Source organism: Stenella coeruleoalba (assembly GCF_951394435.1).
Source record: "Stenella coeruleoalba genome assembly, chromosome: 1".
Taxonomy (NCBI): Eukaryota; Metazoa; Chordata; class Mammalia; order Artiodactyla; family Delphinidae; genus Stenella; species Stenella coeruleoalba.
Genome location: NC_137169.1, coordinates 55,354,065 through 55,370,823, shown reverse-complemented (window position 1 = coordinate 55,370,823; position 16,759 = coordinate 55,354,065). Strand labels below are relative to the sequence as shown.

Sequence of the window (16,759 nt, the reverse complement as noted above, 5' to 3'; positions counted from 1 at the left end):
CAAACATAACTCACAATCTTCATCCTCTCCTTGCCATTCCCCTAAAATCCCAACATTGTTCAGCTTCCTTTATTCTCTATTTCAGTCGCTAGCATCACAACTCACAAATCAGAAACCTGGGAGTTACCCTAGACCCTATCTCCTTTAACGCCCACAAAAAAGGAATCCTCAAATTCTACCCTCCAAATAGATCCATCCTCTTTTCTTCATTCTTCTAGCTTTTCTTCTTTTTCCACAATGACAATAAAGCGATCTCTCAAAAACAAAAGTTTAATTGTGCCTGTTTACTGCCTAAAATGCAATCATTTGGTATCACCAATGAAGCCAAGCCTCAGCGCAGTTATCATGTCCTACCAGGCCACTTTTTTTTACCATGATCAACTTTGGTTTATTTCAGGAATGCAAAATTAGTTTTATTTTAAAATAGTAATCAAGGGTATATGGGGACACGTGCGCACACACAGCCGATTCACCCTGTCACACAGCAGAAACCAACACAACACTGCAAAGCAACCACACTCCAACAACGATGTAAAAATAAATAAATGAATAAATAAAATAGCAATCAATATAAGTTGCCACATTACCAGCACAGAAAAGAAAAATCACAGAGTATCTTAGTAGATGCAAGAAAAGATATGTGATAAAATTCAAAGTCCATGCAGGATAAAAATTCTTGGCAATCAGTGGAAAAGAAGGAAACATCCTTTATCTGTTAAAGAATGTCTATAAGGAACCTACATCAACATTAACGGTGAAAGCCAAAACCATTTACTCTGAGATAGGGAATAAGGTAAGGGTTCTTGTCTCACTAGTTTTATTAACATGGAATGAAGGTCTCTGCCAGTGCAGTAGGACAAATGCAAGAAGTAAAAGACACAAGGGTTAAGAGGAGAGAAATAAAGCCTGTGTGAAAGACACGCTTGAGTGTGTAAAAATTTCAAACGAACCCAACAAAGAATTAGAATATGTAAGTTTACCCAGGTTGCCTACCAGGCCCTTTTGATCTGACGCCAGCCTCAGTAACTGCCACACTTCCCTTCCCCACCACATTTCTTTATCCTCTAACGACACTGAGTTGTTCGTAGCTCCCTAGACTGCAACTTGTTTCAAGCATCTATATGTTACACATGTAATTCCCCTGCCTACAAGATCTCTCCCAATATCTTCAGCCACTCAAACCTTTTAGTTGGCTTTCAAATCCAGCCCAGAGGTTAACGCATCAGGATCTCCAGGAAGCATTCCCTGATGTTCTCTTCCAGTTAGAGTTAACCCTTGTCTTATTATACCTCTGTATTTTGAACACTGAATGGATTATTGCACACATCACACTTTATTATAATCTATTTGTTTAGATGCCTGCTATCCTATCAACTGTGAGCTCCCTAAGTTGCTAATGAATATATCTCCACCAGCTACCCTAGTGTCAGGCACACAGCAGAGGACCTGTAAGTGTCAACTGAATGGATGAATGTATACATGCATAGATTAACTAGTACATTTTAAAACTGACAACTTCTTATTTTCCTTCCCTTAGGTATCTGCATTTGCTCAACCCAAGTAAGACATTTGATGGTAGAATTTAGATAACACAATGAAGCAAATTTAAAAGTCCAGGCAGTAGGAAAAAGAGGTCACTGGTTCTCTTCTATAGCTTCTTCCATTTCTTTGCAAGGCCATAAATTCTCTAAAAAAAATGTCCAATTTTCTCACATTGACTCTGTGGAAGTGAAAGATGTCACTCTACAGAGAAAAGGGTATAAGGGATTTGGAGATTAGTTCTGTTTCCATTTTCCTACCAAAATTTTAATATTCGACGATTGGTCCCAATCCTTTCACAAGTCACAATTTTATTTTATCCTTTTGCCATTGCTTGCTCCACTAGTTAATTTATTATTGGGACAAATTTGATGGCAAGCATGCAAAAACTTTTTTCCTTAATGTATCCTATTTTAATACAATTATTTCTTCTTATTTATAACAGAGAGCTCTGGTTTTAAGGTCACAGTTTATAACTGTAGCCATCCTTTATTAATCTATTAATTACTATCTGTTTCTTCAAACACCACCATAGCTCCTGAAATCCAAGGCAATGTCATTTAATACAATTACTGAGTTTCTTCGTTGTATTATTCTAGTGGGTGATTTTGGCTTTGTAGTATACATCTTTAACTTAACAGTTACCATGAAGTGATACTGGTCTCTTTCTGTATAATCTAAAAACTTTACAACAGTGTACTTCCATTCCTCCCCTCCCAACCTTTGTATTGTTGCCATGCATTTTATTCCTACATGTGTTATAACCTCTACAATATAGTTATTATTTTCACTTTAAACAATTATCTTTTAGAGATCTGAATATTAATAGAACAGTCTTTACACACATAAAGACAACATCTGGTATTCTGCACTTTTTTGTGTAGATGCAGATTCCCATCCCGCATCATTTTCTCCATGCTTTATTAAAGGACTTCTTTAAATACTTCTTATAATGCAGGTCTGATGGTGATGAATTCTTTCAGCTTTTATATGATTGAAAAACATCTTTCTTCACGTTCATTTTTAAAGGATATTTTTTGGTGGGTAAATAATTCTGTGGGATTTTTTGAGGTATAAATGACATAACATTATATTAGTTTAGGCGTACAATTAATCCAATATTTGTATATACTGTGAAATAATCACCACCATAATTCTAGTTAACATCCATCACCATACATAGTTACAAAAATTTGTGGGGCGGGGTGGTGGATAAGAACTTTTAAGATCTACTTTCTTCACAACTTTCAAATATGCACTATAGTATTATTAATTATAGCAACCATGCTGGGAACTTCCCTGGTGGTCCAGTGGATAAGACTCTGTGCTCCCAATGCAGGGGGACTGGGTTTGATCTCTGGTCAGGGAACTAGATCCTGCATGTGTGCCGCAACTAAGAGCCTGCATGCCGGAACTAAGAGCCCACATGCTGCAACTAAAGATCCCGCATGCAGCAATGAAGGTCCCGTGTGCCGCAACTAAGACCCTGTACAGTCAAATCAAACAAACAAACAAACTATTGTAACCATGCTATACATTACATCCCCATGACTTATTTTATACGGAAATTTATACCTTATGACTCCCTTCACCCATTTCGCCAACCCCTATCCCTAGCCTCTGGCAACCACCAATTGTTCTCTGTATCTATGAGCTCATGTTTTTTGTTTTTTGGTTTTTTTAGATTTCACCTATAAGTGAGGTCCTACAGTCTTTGTCTTTGTCTGACTTATTTCACTTAGCATAATGCTCTCAAGGCCCATTCATCTTGTCACAAATGGCAAGATTTCATTCTTTTTTAAGGCTAAATTATATTCCATTGTCTATATACACCACATCTTCCTTATCCATTCATCCATCAGCAATCACTTAGGTTGTTTCCATGTCTTGACTATGGTAAATAATACTGCAATGAGCATGGGGGTGCATATATCTTTTTGAGTAACTGTTTTCGTTTTCTTCAGGTTAATAGCCCAAAGTGAATGAATTGCTGGACAAATGGTAGTTCCATTTTTCATTTTCTGAGGGACCTCCATACTGTTTTCCAGTGGTTGCACCAATTTCCATTCCCACTAACACTGCACAAGAGTTTCCTTTTCTCCACATCCTCTCCAGCACTAAGTTCTTGTTGTCTTGATAATAGCTATTCTAACAGGTGTGAGGTGATAGATAATTGTGGTTTTGATTTGCATTTCCCTGATGATTAGTGATACTGAACACCTCTCCATGTATCTGTTGGCCATCTATACGCCTAATCTGGAAAAATGTCTATTCAGATCCTCTGCCAGGTTTTTTTTTGTTTTTTGTGGTACGCGGGCCTCTCACTGTTGTGGCCTCTCCTGTTCCGGAGCACAGCCTCCGGACGTGCAGGCTCAGCAGCCATGGCTCACGGGCCCAGCCGCTCCGCGGCATGTGGGATCTTCCCAGACCAGGGCACGAATCCATGTCCCCTGCATCGGCAGGCAGACTCTCAACCACTGCGCCACCAGGGAAGCCCCTCTGCCAGGTTTTTAATCAGACTGTTTGTTCTTTTGCTATTGAGTTGTATGAGTTCTTTATATATTATGGATATTAGCCCCTTATCAGCTATATGATTTGCAAATATTTTCTCCTATTAAGTAGGCTGCCTTTTCATTTTAATGGTTTTCTTTGCTGTGCAGAAGCTTTTTAGTTTGATGTAGTCCCACCTGTATATTTTTACTTTTGTCACCTTTGCTTTAGTGTCAAATCCAAAAAATCATCACCAAGACTGATAGGAAGAAGCTTACTGCCTATGTTTTCTTCTAGGAGTTTTATGATTTCAGGTCTTATATTCAAGTCTTTATGAAAAATGCCAATGGAATGTTTGATGGGATTGCACTGAATCTGCAGATTGCTTTCAGTAGTGTGGACATTTTAACAATCTTAATTCTTCCAACCCATGACCATGGAATACCTTCCATTTGTCTTCAATTCCTTTCATTAATGTCTTAATAATTTTATGGTTATCTTTTTTTTCTTTCAGCAAAGAAAGAAAAGGTGTTGCCCCATGGTCTTCTCATTTGCATTGTTTCCAATAAACATGCATCATCGTTATTTTTTCCATCTAAATAATATGCCCTTTTTTGGGGGGCACTGTTTTTAAGATTTTTCTCTTTATTACTAATTGCAAACAATTTGATTACAAATGTACCTTATTGTAGTTTTTTTCGTGTTTTTGTGCTTGAGGTTGGTTAAACTTTGGGGATCTCTGGGTTTAGAGTTTTCATCAAATTTGGAAAAAATTCAGCCATTAATTCTTTAAATATTTTTACTGTACTACTTGCTCTCTCTTACAGAGACTCCATTACTCCACCATTAGGACTCTTGAGGTTGGCCCAAAGTTGACTGATACTCTGTTCATGTGTTATAGTCTTTTTTTCCTCTGCTTCATTTTTGTTGTTTCCATGTATTTCACATTCACTAATCTGTTCCTCTACAATGTCCACTCTGCTAGTTAATCCCATCCACCCATCCCATTTTTCATCCTGGACATTGTAGTTTTCACCACTAAAAGTGTGAGTTATTTTAATATCTTCCATCCTCTATTTAGTATGTTCAATTTTTACTATAAATTCTTGTACATATGAAACCCAGTTATAAAAACTGTTTTAATGTCCATTTTCATTAATTCATCTGCTTCAATTCTAGGTCAGTTTTGATTGATTGGTTTTTCTCCTCATTATGGGTTGTATTCTCCTGCTTCTTTGCCGTATCTGGTAATTTTTAATTGGATACCAGACATTGTAAATTTTTACCTTGCTGGGTACTGGATTTTTTTGTATTCATATAAATATCCTTGAGTTTTGTTCTAGGTTGTGGTTATCAGGAACGGGCTTGATCCTTCCTGGTCTTGTTTTTAAATTTTTAGCATCATTAATCTAGAGTCAGTTTTCTCCACTCTTGAGACAAAACACTTCTGAATACTCCTTCTAATCAACCACCAATTATGCTGTCTATCATCCTCACTGGTAGGAACAGCACCATTCCCAGCTGTAAAGCCTTCGTCAATATTTATAACATTGAAGTTGTACATAACCTACAAACCCAGTAATTCACTTGTGGAGAAACAGTTGCAATGTATATTAGAAGACAAGTAAAAGCATATTCACTGCAGCATTATTTAAAATGCTGGAAAAGTTGAAGCTTCCTAAATGTCTATCAGTAATGAATAGATTTACCAATGGTAATAAATTGACAGGACAGAATGATATGTAGTAGTTTAAATCAATGAATTAGAGCTGTAAGTATCAATGTGGAAAGATCCAAAAAACAAAATAGAGGTTAAAAAAAAAAAAAGCAAGTTGCTAAATGAAAAATACAGTAGAATGCCATTTACATTTAGTTTTTAAAAACACCAAGTACAACACTGTTAACTTTACATATAGTAAAACTTCCGGCATTAGATGGGATGCCTTGGCAAGAAACAGCTCCACAATTTCAATGGGTTAACAAAAGGGTTTTTTTTTCTTGTTGCTTTTCATGCTGCATATCCCATGCTGAAAGGAAGGAAGGAAGGAGGGAAGGAAGGAAGGAGGCTTTGCTCATTATAGTCACTCTGGGACTATGTTTAAAGAGCTTCTGTAACCTTCCTCAATCACTTTAGCAAGTGGAGGGGTGAGCAGTGAATCACATGCTAGCTCTGAAATCTTCCACCTGGAGGGGATACATGCCATTTCCACTGCACTTCATTAATCGAAAAGCAAATCACATGTCCATTGGTAACTTCAAAAAGGAATAAGGAAGCACTATCTTACCTCATGACCAGAAGAAAAAGAAAAAGAATCTGTGAACAGCTCTATGATTACCACAATTAATCATTAGAGGGAGGGAGGGAATGGAACCAGAGAGGGGTAGGAACTAATTTCATTTTTAACTATAATGTCTTTTTTACAATTTTTTTTATAAGTCAGAAAAAATAAATGCAGAATTCCTGACCATACTATCAGAGGTATTCATTCAGTAGTACTACATTAGGGCTCTAGCATGTATATAATATTTTTAAAGACAAAAAACTACTTAAAAAACTTTTTAAATTGAAGTATAATTGACAAATAACATTAGTTTCAAGTGTACAACATAATGATTTTTTTTTGTTGGCCAAGCCACGTGACATGTGGGATCTTAGTTCTGCGAACAGGGATTGAACCCACACCCCCTGCAGTGGAAGAACGGATTCTTAACCACTGGACTGCCGGGGAAGTCTCCCATAATGATTTGATATTTTTATATATTGTGAAGTAGTCATCACAGTAATTCTAGTTAATATCTGTCACCATACATAGTTAAAACTTTTTTCTTGGGATGAGAACTTTCAAGATCTACTCTCTCAGCAACTTTCAAATATGCAACACAGTATTATTAACTGTGACAGAGTCACCATCCTTATATATTACATCCCCAGTACTTCTTTATTTTATAACTGGAAGTTTGTACTTTTTGACTTCCTTCACCCATTTCATTCACCCCTTACAAAAAACATTTTAAAAGCATAAAATACTTCAATAAGACATTTGCTAATTTGGGAGTCGGTATATATATAATGGTTATATCATCCTCCATACGTTTTCTTATTTTTTTATCATCTCAAACAGATGTTTTTAAACATTTACATATCATTTGTACACAAAGAAAATAATCTAGTTTAGGCTTTTAATCTCACAGATATAAAACTAATGTGCAGAAAAATTAAACGATTTTCCCAATTTGTATAACTAAAGCTCAAATCACATAATTTACTAAGTCCAGTAATATATTAGTAAAACTGAAGGATACTTAACATAAAAAACACTCACTAAAATTTTACAACATGTAACATTAGAACATTCATTATAAAAATGCATAAAGCTGTAGTATTATATTATTTATTTATATTTTTAAAAACCAATGCAAATTCATTTTTTTGCCTAATTGTTTATTGAGGTATAGTTGATTTACCATATTATATTAGTTCCAGGTGTACATCATAGTGATTCAAATGTTTATAGATTATAAACAGGTCTATCCATGTGTTGCAAAAGGCAAAATTTCATTCTTTTTTTATGGCTGAGTGGTATTCCATTGTACATAGTACCACTTCTTTTTTATCCATTCATCTGTTGATGGACACTTAGGTTGCTTCTATATCTTGACTATTGTAAACAGCTGCTATGAACATTGGGGTGTGCATGTATCTTTTTGAATTAGTGTTTTCACTTTCTTTAGATATTTACTCGGGAGTTGAGTTGCTGATCATACGGTAGTTCTATTTTTAGTTTTATGAGGAACCTCGGTACTATTTTTCATAGTTGCTGCACCAATTTACATTCTCATCAAGTGCCCAAGAGTCCCTTTCTCCACATTCTTCAACATTTGTTATTTGTACTCTTTTTGATAATAGTCATACTAACAAGTGTGAGGTAATATTTCATTGTGGGTTTGATTTGTAGTTCTCTGATGATTAGTGATGTTGAGCATCTTTTCACGGGGCCTGATGGCCACCTGTATGTCTCCCTTGTAAAAATGTCTATTCAGGTCTTCTGCCCATTTTAGTTGGGTTGTTTGGTTTTTTGACATTGAGCTGTATGAGCTGTTCATATATTTTGAATATATTTTGAATATTAATCACTTACCAGTCATATCCTTTGCAAATATTTTCTGCCATTCAGTAGGTTGTCTTTTCATTTTGTCAGTGGTTTCCTCCTCTACGCAAAAGCTTTTAAGTTTAATTAGGTCCCATTTGTTTATTTTTGCTTTTGTTTCCTTTGCTTTAGGAGGGATATCCAAAAAAAATATTGCTACAATTTATGTCAAAGGGTGTTCTGCCTATGTTATCTTCTAGGATTTTATGGTTTGCTGTCTTACATTTAGGTCTTTAATCCATTTTGAGTTTAGTTTTGTGTATGGTATGAGAAAATGTTCTAATTTCATTCTTTTACAAGAGCTGTCCATTTTTCTCAGCATTTCTTGAACAGACTCCCTTTCCCCCACTGCATACTCTTGCCTCCTTTGTCTTGGATTAATTGACCATAAATGTCTGGGCTTACTTCTGGGCTTTCTATTCTGTTCCACTGATCTATGTGTCTGTTTTTGTGCCAGTACCATACTGTTTTGATTACTGTAGCTTTGTAGTATAGTCTGAAGTCAGGGAGCATGATACCTCCAGATCTGTTCTTCTTTCTCAAGATTGCTTTAGCTATTTGGGGTCTTTTGAGTTTTCATACAAATTTTAGAATTATTTGTTCTACTTCAGTGACTAATCCTATTGGTACTTTGATATGATGGCATTAGATATGTAGATTGCCTTGGGTAGTATGGTCATTTTAGCAATATTACTTCTTCCAATTCATGAACACTGTATTATCTTTCCATCTATTTGCGTCATCGTCAATTTCTTTCATCAGTATCTTAGAGTTTTCCGAGTACAGAGTAAATCTCCTTAGATTTATTCCTATGTTTGTTTTTTTTGTTTTTTTGTTTTTTTGATGTTATGGTAAATGGACCGTTTTCTTAATTTCTGATAGTTCATTGTTAGTGTATAGAAATGCAACATATTTCAGCATATTAACGCTGTATTTTGCAACTGTACTGAATTCATTGATGAATTTTTGGTGGCATCTTTAGAATTTTCTATGTGTACTGTGTGTCACCTGCAGTGACAGTGACAGTTTTACTTCTCTCTTTCCAATCTGGATTTCTTTTCTTTTTATTGTATGACTGCTGTGGCTAGGACATTCAGTGCTATGTTGGATAAAAGTGGCAAGAGTGGGCATCCTTGTCTTGGCCCTGTTCTTAGAGGAAATGCTTTCAGCTTTTCACCATCGAGTATGATGTTAGCTATGGGCTTATCATATGGCCTTTACTATTTTGAGGTTTGTTCCCTCTGTCCCTACTTTGTTTAGAGTTTTAATCATAAATCGATGTTGAATTTTGTCAAAAGCTTTTTCTGCATATATTGAGATGGTCATGATTTTTATTCTTCAATTTGTTAATATGGCTTATCATATTGATTGATTTGCAGATATTGAACTATCCTTGCATCCCTGGGATAAGCCCTGCTTGACCATGGTGTATGATCCTTTCAATGTATTGTTGATTTCAGTTTGCTGATACTTTGTTGAGGATTTTTGCATCTATGTTCATCAGTGATATTGTCCTGGAATTTTCTTTTTTTGTGGTGTGCTTGGTTTTGTTATCAGGGTAATGCTGGCCTTGTAAAATGAGTTCAGAAGTATTCCTTCCTGTGCAATTGTTTAGAATAGTTTGAGAAGGACAGGTGTTAACTCTTCTCTACATGTTTAGTAGAATTCACCTGTGAACACATCTGGTGCTGGACTTTTGTTTGCTGGGAATTTTTTGTTACTGACTCAATTTCAATGCTCTGGTAATTGGTCTGTTCATATTTTCTATTTATTCCTTGTTCAGACTTGGGAGACTGTGCATTTCTAGGAATTTGTCCATTTCTTCTAGGTTGTCCATTTTATTGGCATATAGTTGTTCACAGTAATCTCTTATGATTCTTTGTTATTTTTGTGGTGTTAGCTGTAACTTCTTTGCCATTTCTGATTTTATTGATCTGGGCCCTCTTTTTTTCTTGATGAATCTGGCTAAAGGTTTATCAATTTTGTTTACCTTTTCAAAGAAACAGCTCTTAGTTTCATTGATCATTTCTATTGTTTTCCTAGTCTCTCTACTTCATTTATTTCTGTTCTGATCTTTATGATTTCTCTCCTTGTGCTAACTCTAGGTTTTGTTTGTTCTTCTTTTTCTAGTTCATTTAGGTGTAAGCTTAGGTTGTTCAAGAGTTTTCTTGTTCCTTGAGGTAGGCTTGCATCTCAGTAAACTTTCCTTAGAATTGCTTTTGCTGCATCCCATAGATTTGGATCATTGTGTTTTCATTTGTCTTCAGGAGTTTTTTAATTTCTTTTTTGATTTCAATGATACAATGGTTGTTTAGCAGCATTTTGTTTAGCCTCCACATGTGTGTTTATGTTTTTTTCAATTTTTTTCTTGCAGTTGATGTCTAGTCTCACAGTGTTGTGGTTGGAAAAGATGCCTGATATGATTTCAGTTTTCTTAAATTTACTGAGACTTATTTTTGGCCTAGCATGTGATCTGTCCTGGAGCATGTTCCATGTGCACTTGAAAAGAATGTGTATTTTGCTGTTTGGGGATGGAAGTCCATTAAGTTCATTTTGTCTAATGTGTTGTTTAAGACCAGTGTTTCCTTATTTTCTGTCTGGATGATCTGACCAATGATGTAAGTGAGGGGTTAAAGTCCCCTGGTACTATTGTGTTACTGTCAATTTCTCCCTTTATGTCTGTTAATATTTGCTTTATTACTGCTGTATTTTCTTCTTGGATTGATCTCTTGATCATTATGTAATATCCTTCTTTGTCTCTTGTTACAGTCTTTGACTTAAAGTCTACTTTGTCTGATATAAGTATTGCTACTCCAGCTGTTTTTTGATTTCCATTTACATGGCATACCTTTTTCCATCCCCTCACTTTAAGTCTGTGTGTGTCTTCAGAACTGAAGTGAGTCTTTTGTAGGCAGCATATGTATAGTTCTTGCTTTTGTATCCATTCACACGTTCTATGTCTTTTGATTGGAGCATTTAGTCCATTTACATTTAAAGTAATTATTGATAGGTATGTACTTATTGCCATTTTGTTAATTGTTTGGGGACTGTTTTTGTGGTAACTTTTTTATTCCTTTCTTCTTTTGTTCTCTTCCCTTGTGATTTGATGACTATCTTTAGTGTTATGTTTAGGTTTCTTTCTCTTTCTTTTGTGTATATCTATTACAGAATTTCGGTTTGTGGCTACCATGAGGTTTTTATGTATAAATCTCTATATTATTATTTTAATTTGCTGTTTTAATTTCAAATGCATTTTAAAAACCCTGCATTTTACTCCCCTCCCCCCCATTTACTGTTATTGACATCATATTTTACATCTTTTGGTTTTATGTGTCCCTTAACTACACATTTCAGATATAAATGATTTTACTACTTTTGTCTTTTAACCTTCCTGTTGTTGCGTTGGTTAGATTCTGACAGGGCAGGCTGCAGTGCTGTGGTGGTCCTGAGGCTGGTGTCTGCCCACTGGTGGGAAGGGTTGGGGTCCCGGGGATCCCCGGACTAGTACCCGCCCACCAGGAGGTAAAGCTGGGTTCTGGGGCTTGGCTGACTAACTGATAGGCAGAGTTGTGTCCTGGGGTCTCTGGCTGCAGGGCCCGGGATCCCAGAGCAGGTGTCCGACTACTGGTGGGTGGGGCTGGGTCCCAGGATATCCAACTACAGGGCCCTGGGTGTCCTTGAGCTGGTTTTAGCCCACTGGCATGCAGGGCCGGTTCCTAACACAGTTGGCTGCAGGGTCCTAGGTGTCCTAAAGCTTGTGAGATTTCCTGGTAGGTGGGGCTGGTTTCTGGGGAAGCTGGCTGAGGGGCCCAAGATGTCTCAGTGCTGGTGCCGGCCTGCTGGTGAGTCGGCTGGGTACTGCCATGGCAGGCTGCGGGGCTGTGGTGGTCTTGGGGCTTGGGTCTGCCCACTGGTGTATATGGCTGGAGCCCAGGATGTCCTAGAGCTGGTACCTGCCCACTGGTGTGTGAGGCTGGTTGAGAGGCTAGAGCCAGCTTGCTGGTGGGCAGAGCCAGAGCCCAAGGGGGTCTTGGGGCTGGTACCTGCCCACTGGTGGCTGGAGCTGGGTCCTGTGGTCTCCGGATGCAGGGCCCTGGGGTTCCCAGGGCTAGTGCCTATGCACTGGTATGTGGAACTGGGTCCTGGCCCCTCTGGTGGCTATGGGCTCAAGGGGTCTTAAGGCAGCCTGGCCGCTGGTGAGTGGGGCTGTGTCCCCACCCTTTTAGTTGCTTGGCCTGATGCATCCCAGCACTGACCCAGCAGGGCCAGGTCAGGCACTAATAACCTAGAGGGAGGATTCCAAATGGTGCTTACCAGCACCAGCGTCCATGTGGTAGAATGAGCTCCCCCAAATGGCTGCCACCAATATTATATTAATTTATGTGATTAAAATTTAGAATAATATTACCTTCAGAAAATAAATTAAGTAACATGTATATAATTTAATGTTTAAGAATTTCAGAGATTAGCTTAAGAATAAAAAGACACTTAGCTTTTTTGCTCTATAACGACAACCTGCAGAATTAAAATCAGACGCTTAGAACAGAAATCTTACCTGTTCGCTTATTTCTGTCCACATAACAATACTTTAACTCATAGTCTTGTAATAAATCATGAACTTCCTGAAAGAGACAAAACATGAACTCAATAAACACATGAATGCAGTTAGTAGATGATCCAGCTTAGCAGCCGACCACCATTACCATCACCATCCCCCATGTAAAAAAATCTTCCATGGATCTCCATCACTTATTTAAATTAAAGGCATTCAGGCCCACCAGATATGGCACCAACATACCTCTGCAAATACATCTCCCAATATATCCCTACACATGCCCATATTCCTGCTCAGATGAACACTCATTCTCTCATGAGTATACCATGCACAATCCTCATTCTGAATTACACTGATACCTCGATCTAGCATGGGGCAAACATACCACTACAGCTCCCAAACTTCATCTAGAATCACATGCTTCCTTTGAAATCCCAGCTCAAATATTCTTCCATGAAGATTTTTCCAATTCTTTTCCACAGAACATCACCTCTCCCACCACTATGCTAACAACGGTCATACTTTATTTATGCCTCTCTTAACACAAATAATATGAAATGTTTCTACTTGTGTTCTACATACTGAGTTTTTAACAAGTGTTACACCTGTAGATGGTAATACCAGCATGTAGAAGAAATAAATATAAATTAAAACCTAATTTAGAGGTCCCTGGGTATGAAAACAAGTAACAACCACCAAGGTATGGTATGTAGTCCAATTTATTTCCCCTTGGATCCCCAAGATGTTTAAACTGGCTTTCTTGTTTGTTCAGTTTCTATTACTAATCGAGTCTGAACTTTTAAACTGTGATATCGTAACTTCCATCCACCTGGGAAAATACAGCATATTTCCTCTGTGTTTCTCCAATCCTTTCTGTTAAACCGATAATACTTGAGTACAAGAACTATATTTATCTGTATATTATATATATTGCTTTGAGCATACTAGGCACTCACATAAACATTAAAGTGAATATAATTTATTTTGTCATTGACTTGATATTAAGCCTTGAAAATTTTACTCATAATATACAACCGATGTAGTTATTATTTTTTAAAGGAATTGAACTATCACGTAAGTGGACATTTGGACCCCAGGTGAGACAGTGGTACAGCCAACCTGTTCTATTTTACAAATGAATACACTAAACAGACATAAGTGCTAGGATGTTAAGTTTGCAACCTAATTAATTCAGTAATATAATAATAATTCTTATTACTGATATTTTTATAGTTAACATTCATTTAGTTTTTACTAGGTACCAGAACACTGAACTTACTCCTTTCATTAAAAAATCAGGAAACCAGAGCAGAGCAAATTCAAGTAACTTGCCAAAGCTTACACTCAGTAATTTGCTGAGTATAGATTCACCAATTGGCTTGGTTCTAGGGACAACACTCTTAACCTCTATGCTATACTGCCTTATTTCTTCCAGGATTAACTGAAATAGTATACTACCACAGTTAGTTATAAAACCAACACCACAATGTCCGAATAAGTGATCATATGGAAATGGAAAATAAGTAAGAGGACAGTTACAAGTTGAGAAACATTTTCTCTTTCAATCCAACGTAAGGGAGTGGGGGAGACTGATATAATAGGCAAAGTATAAAAATAGTGCTGGGTGAAACAAAGACAATCATCTTTGAGATAAGAAAGATAAGAAAGGTAAAGGTGATAATTTAGTATTCTTTATCAGTAAGTCAATATTAGAAATGTTTTAAAATATATATACTTATCAATTGTGTAAAATATTGTTTGATGAATTACACAGTAATATGATCAACATACAGATTAGTTTATATATTACTGCTATGGTAATTTTTTGTCTTGTAAGCTTCAATATTTTCTTGAACTTAAACAACAGTGTATTGCTCATTAAGTAAACATAACTCTCTCAGCAGCATACCATATATATTTTGCGAATCAGCTAATTTAATATTATACTTTATATAGAAGGTGACACAGTTTTGTTTGAAAGGATCCAGTGTGTGCTTTTAGTTGCACAAACTTTAATCTCTCATTTCACTAGTTAACAGCTGTCAAATGCCAGATAAAGAAAACATGATACTGCTCTTCACTTGATCAAGTCTCCGTAAACAATTGACATGTTATATTACTCATTTAGCTAACAGAACCACCTAAGTTTTCAAAGATGCATTTTGCCAGTTGGAAATTTTATTTTTAAAACACCCATATTTCTAATCATAGCTTTCCTATGTATCAGACGTGGAATACAGATTTTGCCAACTGGGAAACTTTACAAAGCTTCCTGCAAAGAAAAAAACAATTATTTTTCTCCATGCCCTGGTTGCCTTGACCCAGGCAAAAGTGGGTCACCCCTCAACTTGAGCCTCGGCAAGTTGGCCAAATTAAAAACTTAAAACCTGAAAGAGAGTCCTAACAACCATTTGCCAAAATTCTACTGTGCTCCACACCACACAAAACCAAAAGGACTAAAATTATGTCTCCCTGTTCTAATCTAGTTTTATGACACTTTCAACTTACAAGCTAACTTTAAGGAATGAAGTTGCACCTTTGATGCAAATACTTTGTCCTCTGACTAGCAATATCAGTTACACATTTCTTACAGTAAGATGAGCTCATCGATTTTGGTAATTGTTAGATAGCTTTAGTAACCTATTTCCAGACCCGATTCACCATCACCCCCTGGAATTAAATGAAAAGTTTTCCACATATGAAATGTTTTCTGGGGAGAGGTTTAATAGCTTTCAACTCAAAGTAGTCTGTTAATAACCCCCCAAGAGTCAAACAATCATTGTTCTAGCTGGTGTGAACTTCTTCCTGAATGAAACCCAGCCTTAGTTTTAAACTTGAATCACACTGTCTTCCAAGCCCTTTGCAGACTTATGTTCTAAAAAGGGCTTTCATAGATTAAAGCACTTTGCTTTTAAATTCCACTTTTTTGGAATGAAAAAAATATTTTTATTTATGTTCTTTTAAAATTGTAAGTGATTTGATAATACAAAAGGATTATCTGTAACATATATTATGAGGCATAATAATGAAATAAGCACCCAGGAGCTCTACACCAAACTTAAAGACTAGGACATTGGCAACACTGTTCCATCTAACTATGCCTTCCTGCACTAGCCCATCCCCCATAGCTGGAGTCCTCAGGCAGCTTTGTATCCCCAAATAATACATTGTTTTGGTTTGTTTCTGAGCTTTATAAAAATGGTATTATGCTATTTTTAATCTTCTTTGCCTTGCTTTTTATACTCAATATTATGTTTCTAAAATTCACTCATGATCCACATGGCTACTGTTCATTTATTCACTATGGTTTAACATTCCATTCTGTGATTTTAGTATGGTTTACATATCTATTTTTCTATCAGTGAATATCTGATTTGTTTCCAGGTTGTTGCTATTTTGCTACTGTTTGCTATTAAACTACTGTCACATTCTTGTAAATTTTAGATATCTCCTGGTGTTCCTGTGCAAAAATTTCTGAAAGTGGGAAATTCCTGGGCTATACACATGCAAAGGATCGTCTTTACAAGAAAGGGCCAGCTTCTTTACCAGACTGTTACAGTTTACATTCCCATCGATGGTATATGGGAGTCCTTACAATGCTTGGTCTCATCAGACACTTAAATTTTGTCAATTTAGTGGATATAAAATCATACCTCCTTGTGCTCTTGATTTGCATTCCCTTGATTAATAAGGCAGGGCATTGTGATGGCTAGTTTTGTGTGTGAACTTGGCTACAGAATCCAGTTCTTAAGTAATCTACGTGTTGCTGCAAAGGTATTTTCTAGATATGGTTAATATCTACAATCAGTTTACGCTAAGTGAAGGAGATCACCTTGGATAATGCAGGTGGGCCCCATCTAGTCAGCTGAAGAGCTTAAGAGAAAAACCGAGGTATTCTGGAGAAGAAATCCGCCTCAAGACTGTAGCATCAACACCTGCCTGAGTTTCTAGCCTGCTGGTATACCTCACAGATTTTAGACTAGCCAGCCCTCACAATCAATCAATCAATTTCTCTATGAATGTACAT

General features: G+C 36.6%; 1 protein-coding gene across 1 annotated transcript in view; it reads right to left on the bottom strand.

The window, feature by feature from the left end:
* Positions 1–16,759, bottom strand: part of RAVER2 (ribonucleoprotein, PTB binding 2) — a 104,175-nt gene that overhangs the window by 70,769 nt on the left and 16,647 nt on the right. Inside the window, exon 2 of the mRNA XM_079939200.1 lies at positions 12,733–12,799. Within this exon, the coding sequence (XP_079795326.1) occupies positions 12,733–12,799 (67 nt within the window). The remainder of the gene's footprint in view (positions 1–12,732; positions 12,800–16,759) is intronic.